Source organism: Salvelinus fontinalis, chromosome 35 (assembly GCF_029448725.1).
Source record: "Salvelinus fontinalis isolate EN_2023a chromosome 35, ASM2944872v1, whole genome shotgun sequence".
Classification (NCBI taxonomy): domain Eukaryota; kingdom Metazoa; phylum Chordata; class Actinopteri; order Salmoniformes; family Salmonidae; genus Salvelinus; species Salvelinus fontinalis.
In genome coordinates, this window is record NC_074699.1 from 37,636,611 (window position 1) to 37,642,384 (window position 5,774).

The following is a 5,774-nucleotide window of genomic DNA, read 5'->3' on the forward strand; positions in this document are numbered from 1 at the left end:
ACAGTGACTAAAGAGGTCTAATGACACAGTGACTACAGAGACCTAATGACACAGTGACTAAAGAGGTCTAATGACACAGTGACTACAGAGGTCTAATGACACAGTGACTACAGAGACTAGAACCAGGCTACCGGCAGACTAGAACCAGGCTACCAGCAGACTAGAACCAGGCTACCAGCAGGCTAGAACCAGGCTACCAGCAGACTAGAACCAGGCTACCAGCAGACTAGAACCAGGCTACCAGCAGGCTAGAACCAGGCTACCAGCAGACTAGAACCAGGCTACCAGCAGACTAGAACCAGGCTACCAGCAGACTAGAACCAGGCTACCAGCAGACTAGAACCAGGCTACCAGCAGGCTAGAACCAAGCTACCAGCAGGCTAGAACCAGGCTACCAGCAGACTAGAACCAGGCTACCAGCAGGCTTGAACCAGGCTACCAGCAGACTTGAACCAGGCTACCAGCAGACTAGAACCAGGCTACAAGCAGACTAGAACCGGGCTACCAGCAGACTAGAACCAGGCTACCAGCAGGCTAGAACCAGGCTACCACCAGACTAGAACCAGGCTACCAGCAGACTAGAACCAGGCTACCAGCAAACTAGAACCAGGCTACCAGCAAACTAGAACCAGGCTACCAGCAGACTAGAACCAGGCTACCAGCAGACTAGAACCAGTCTACCAGCAGACTAGAACCAGGCTACCAGCAGACTAGAACCAGGCTACCAGCAGACTAGAACCAGGCTACCAGCAGGCTAGAACCAGGCTACCGCTAGGCTAGAACCAGGCTACCAGCAGACTAGAACCAGGCTACCAGCAGACTAGAACCAGGCTACCAGCAGGCTAGAACCAGGCTACCAGCAGACTAGAACCAGGCTACCAGCAGACTAGAACCAGTCTACCAGCAGACTAGAACCAGGCTACCGCCAGACTTGAACCAGGCTACCGCCAGACTTGAACCAGGCTACCAGCAGACTAGAACCAGGCTACCAGCAGACTAGAACCAGGCTACCAGCAGACTAGAACCAGGCTACCAGCAGGCTAGAACCAGGCTACCGCAACTTCCAGAAACATGGGAGGAAACATGTCAACATATATACAGCACCATAGTGTCATCAGAGAAACACAAGAAGATTCAATAATGTTGTTTCAAATGCTTTTATTTCTGATTCAATCCAAAGTGATACAGAAAACCACATTGTTCTGTACTACAAACCATTTATGGGATCTAAATCCCAGAAGGCAATAAGAGAAGCTAGTGAATTATATTGAATAACACACGGCTGCTGATTTGGAATGAACAGGACACTGGATAATGTGTCAGATGTATTGTAGACATTCTTCACCTTAGTCTCCTCCTTCCGGGGACTTGATGTCTTCCTCTCAGCAGCCGTAGAGTCGGTTGATCCTCAGGATGTCAGTGGTGGACATCCCCTGTCTCTGGCCGATGGCCACGTCGGCGTTGGGGATGGGGGTGATGGTGTCCTTCTCGTTGATAGAGAAGGCTGTTTTCCCATAGTGCATGACAGAGCTGTAGTCGTAGGCAGTGTTCAGGTTGTTGGTGTTTTGTTTGTCGAAGTTATAGGCCATGTTAGAGTCGATGTTACTCCAGTTGATCCTGATGTACTGGTCACGGTCGCTCCTGGTTTGTTCGTGCTGGAATCCCAGAGCGTGGAGGGTCTCGTGCTGAATGATGCCGAGAAAGATGCAGCCCACGCTGTTAACAGAGACCGTCTGTTTCCCTCCAATTCTCCCCAGAGAGGAGTAGCAGCCGTTCAAACTCTCAAAGCTGATGTAGTCTTTCTGGTTGCCACGCGGCACAAAGCGAATGCAGGTCTTGCTGTGGAACGACTGGACGGCGAGCTCAATCGCCTTCCTGTCGGAGGGAGTGAATCTGCTGTCTTCTGTTGTGTAGGGCACTTCAACGTATCCGTTAGAGGCTTTGTTCCACAGGCAGCTGTTTCCTCCCTGCATGCACTGCATGGCGTTTCTGGTTCTTGGCACCACCAGGTCTCCCTCCATCAGCATCTCATCAGAGCCGTTATTAGCGGTCAGAATTCTCTCGGTGATGTCTACAGCCTCAAGGTGGTCTATCCACATGGCTGGTCCACTGTGGTCCATTTGGGCCTGAGAGAGGCCCAGTACCAGCAGCAGGATGGTGAGAGAAGGGCTTTGCTCCATCTTCAGTGTGTGGACAGACTCTGGATGGCTCCTTGGATCTGGCAGTGGAGATACTCTAGATATCTTCTTGGTCTTTGAGATGCTTTGGAGAGGCTCCTTGGCATTGAGTCTTGATGTGTGATTCTGTCTGGTCAGTCCTGGGCTTTTATACAGACCTCTACAGGTGTGTCTGCAGGAGGATTAAGGTTTGGGGTCCATGTTGTTAGTTCTAAATAAACTTCTGAAGGGAGGACTCCACCTACAGTTTACACAAGGATTCATTTACTTGGCTGGGTTTTTTGTTTAAATCCACCATTAGGACACACACAGGGCCGACTCCAGGCATAAGCGACATGAGCAGTCGCCGACCAGGCATGTAATCATATTATTTGGGGGGGGGGGGGAGAAACTCAGTCGGGGTCTCAACTTCCTGTTGAGAGTTAAGTTAGTAGAATACACAAGGTGCAAGTTTGAAATGTGGTTTTGCATCAGCTGTTTTTCACTTGTTATGTCACTGACCCTCAATCAGCCTTGTCAGATTACAATGTTTAGATTTTATTAGTCAGTATCACTCAGATATCATTAACAAGGCAAAATGGGTACCACTGCAGGGCATGTACTTTAACGTTCAAGAGAGGGGCCACAATATTTTTTTGATCCCTTGGTGGGGGCCCCCCAAAATGCTAGAACCGGGCCTGCACACACACACAGACAGACAGACAGACAGACAGACAGACAGGTTGGTTTCCAGCTGGTCCAGTCTTCAGCTCACCCATTAGGGTTATTCTGGGAGGGACTGGCTCACTGATGGACCTCTCTTAGCCATGTTGTCTTAAACAGGCCTCACTAGGGGTTTAAGTTGCTTTGTTTGCAGGAAACACCCCACCCTGTTCTCGTAGTTTATGGATAGTAAAATAGCTGTCCTATTACCCAAATATAATGTGATGAATGAAAAGCACATCCGTTTGTCCATCCAGATGCAGTGTAGATGATAATAAAGTTGACAGTCAAAAATATGTCCCTCAGTCAGTAGTATGATGGAGATCAGCCATATGTCCCCCAGTCAGTAGTATGATGAGATCAGCCATATGTCCCCCAGTCAGTAGTATGATATGGATATCAGCCATATGTCCCCCAGTCAGTAGTATGATGGAGATCAGCCATATGTCCCCCAGTCAGTAGTATGATGGAGATCAGCCATATGTCCCCCAGTCAGTAGTATGATGAGATCAGCCATATGTCCCCCAGTCAGTAGTATGATATGGAGATCAGCCATATGTCCCCCAGTCAGTAGTATGATGGAGATCAGCCATATGTCCCCCAGTCAGTAGTATGATATGGATATCAGCCATATGTCCCTCAGTCAGTAGTATGATGAGATCAGCTATATGTTCCCCAGTCAGTAGTATGATGGAGATCAGCCATATGTCCCTCAGTCAGTAGTATGATGAGATCAGCCATATGTCCCCCAGTCAATAGTATGATGGAGATCAGCCATATGTCCCTCAGTCAGTAGTATGATGAGATCAGCCATATGTCCCCCAGTCAGTAGTATGATGAGATCAGCCATATGTCCCTCAGTCAGTAGTATGATGGATATCAGCCATATGTCCCTCAGTCAGTAGTATGATGAGATCAGCCATATGTCTCCCAGTCAGTAGTATGATATAGAGATCAGCCATATGTCCCCCAGTCAGTAGTATGATATAGAGATCAGCCATTCGTCCCCCAGTCAGTAGTATGATGGAGATCAGCCATATGTCCCTCAGTCAGTAGTATGATGGATATCAGCCATATGTCCCTCAGTCAGTAGTATGATGAGATCAGCCATATGTCCCCCAGTCAGTAGTATGATATGGATATCAGCCATATGTCCCCCAGTCAGTAGTATGATGGAGATCAGCCATATGTCCCCCAGTCAGTAGTATGATGGAGATCAGCCATATGTCCCTCAGTCAGTAGTATGATATGGAGATCAGCCATATGTCCCCCAGTCAATAGTATGATGGAGATCAGCCATATGTCCCTCAGTCAGTAGTATGATGGATATCAGCCATATGTCCCTCAGTCAGTAGTATGATGAGATCAGCCATATGTCCCCCAGTCAGTAGTATGATATGGATATCAGCCATATGTCCCCCAGTCAGTAGTATGATATGGAGATCAGCCATATGTCCCCCAGTCAGTAGTATGATATGGAGATCAGCCATATGTCCCCCAGTCAGTAGTATGATATGGAGATCAGCCATATGTCCCCCAGTCAGTAGTATGATGAGATCAGCCATATGTCCCTCAGTCAGTAGTATGATGGAGATCAGCCATATGTCCCCCAGTCAGTAGTATGATGGATATCAGCCATATGTCCCCCAGTCAGTAGTATGATGGAGATCAGTCAGTAGTATGATGGAGATCAGCCATATGTCCCCCAGTCAGTAGTATGATGGAGATCAGCCATATGTCCCTCAGTCAGTAGTATGATGGAGATCAGCCATATGTCCCTCAGTCAGTAGTATGATGGAGATCAGCCATATGTCCCCCAGTCAGTAGTATGATATGGAGATCAGCCATATGTCCCCCAGTCAGTAGTATGATATGGAGATCAGCCACATGTCCCTCAGTCAGTGGTATGATGGAGATCAGCCGTATGTCCCCCAGTCAGTAGTATGATGGAGATCAGCCATATGTCCCCCAGTCAGTAGTATGATGGATATCAGCTATATGTCCCCCAGTCAGTAGTATGATATGGAGATCAGCCGTATGTCCCCCAGTCAGTAGTATGATGGAGATCAGCCATATGTCCCCCAGTAAGTAGTATGATATGGAGATCAGCCGTATGTCCCCCAGTTAGTAGTATGATGGAGATCAGACATATGTCCCCCAGTCAGTAGTATGATGGGGATCAGCCATATGTCCCCCAGTCAGTAGTATGATGGAGATCAGCCATATGTCCCCCAGTCAGTAGTATGATATGGAGATCAGCCATATGTCCCCCAGTCAGTAGTATGATGGAGATCAGCCATATGTCCCCCAGTCAGTAGTATGATATGGAGATCAGCCATATGTCCCCCAGTCAGTAGTATGATGGAGATCAGCCATATGTCCCCCAGTCAGTAGTATGATGGGGATCAGCCATATGTCCCCCAGTCAGTAGTATGATATGGAGATCAGCCATATGTCCCCCAGTCAGTAGTATGATGGAGATCAGCCATATGTCCCTCAGTCAGCAGTATGATGGAGATCAGCCATATGTCCCCCAGTCAGTAGTATGATGGGATCAGCCATATGTCCCCCAGTCAGCAGTATGATGGAGATCAGCCATATGTCCCCCAGTCAGTAGTATGATGGAGATCAGCCATATGTCCCCCAGTCAGTAGTATGATGGAGATCAGCCTTATGTCCCCCAGTCAATAGTATGATGGAGATCAGCCATATGTCCCCAAGTCAGTAGTATGATGGAGATCAGCCATATGTCCCCCAGTCAGTAGTATGATGAGATCAGCCATATGTCCCCCAGTCAGTAGTATGATGGGATCAGCCATATGTCCCCCAGTCAGTAGTATGATGGAGATCAGCCATATGTCCCCCAGTCAGTAGTATGATGGAGATCAGCCATAT

General features: G+C 48.2%; 1 protein-coding gene across 1 annotated transcript; it reads right to left on the minus strand.

Moving 5' to 3' along the window:
- Positions 1-1,143: 1,143 nt before the first annotated feature.
- On the minus strand, positions 1,144-2,345 carry LOC129834820 (hatching enzyme 1.2-like). Its single transcript, XM_055900125.1, has one exon. It carries the CDS (start codon positions 2,178-2,180, stop codon positions 1,383-1,385), a length of 798 nt encoding a protein of 265 aa, XP_055756100.1. The 5' UTR covers positions 2,181-2,345; the 3' UTR covers positions 1,144-1,382.
- Positions 2,346-5,774: the final 3,429 nt, after the last annotated feature.

Excerpts from the sequence above, each read along its gene's own strand:
- LOC129834820 (XM_055900125.1), bottom strand. The coding sequence starts at position 2,180 with ATGGAGCAAAGCCCTTCTCTCACCATCCTGCTGCTGGTACTGGGCCTC.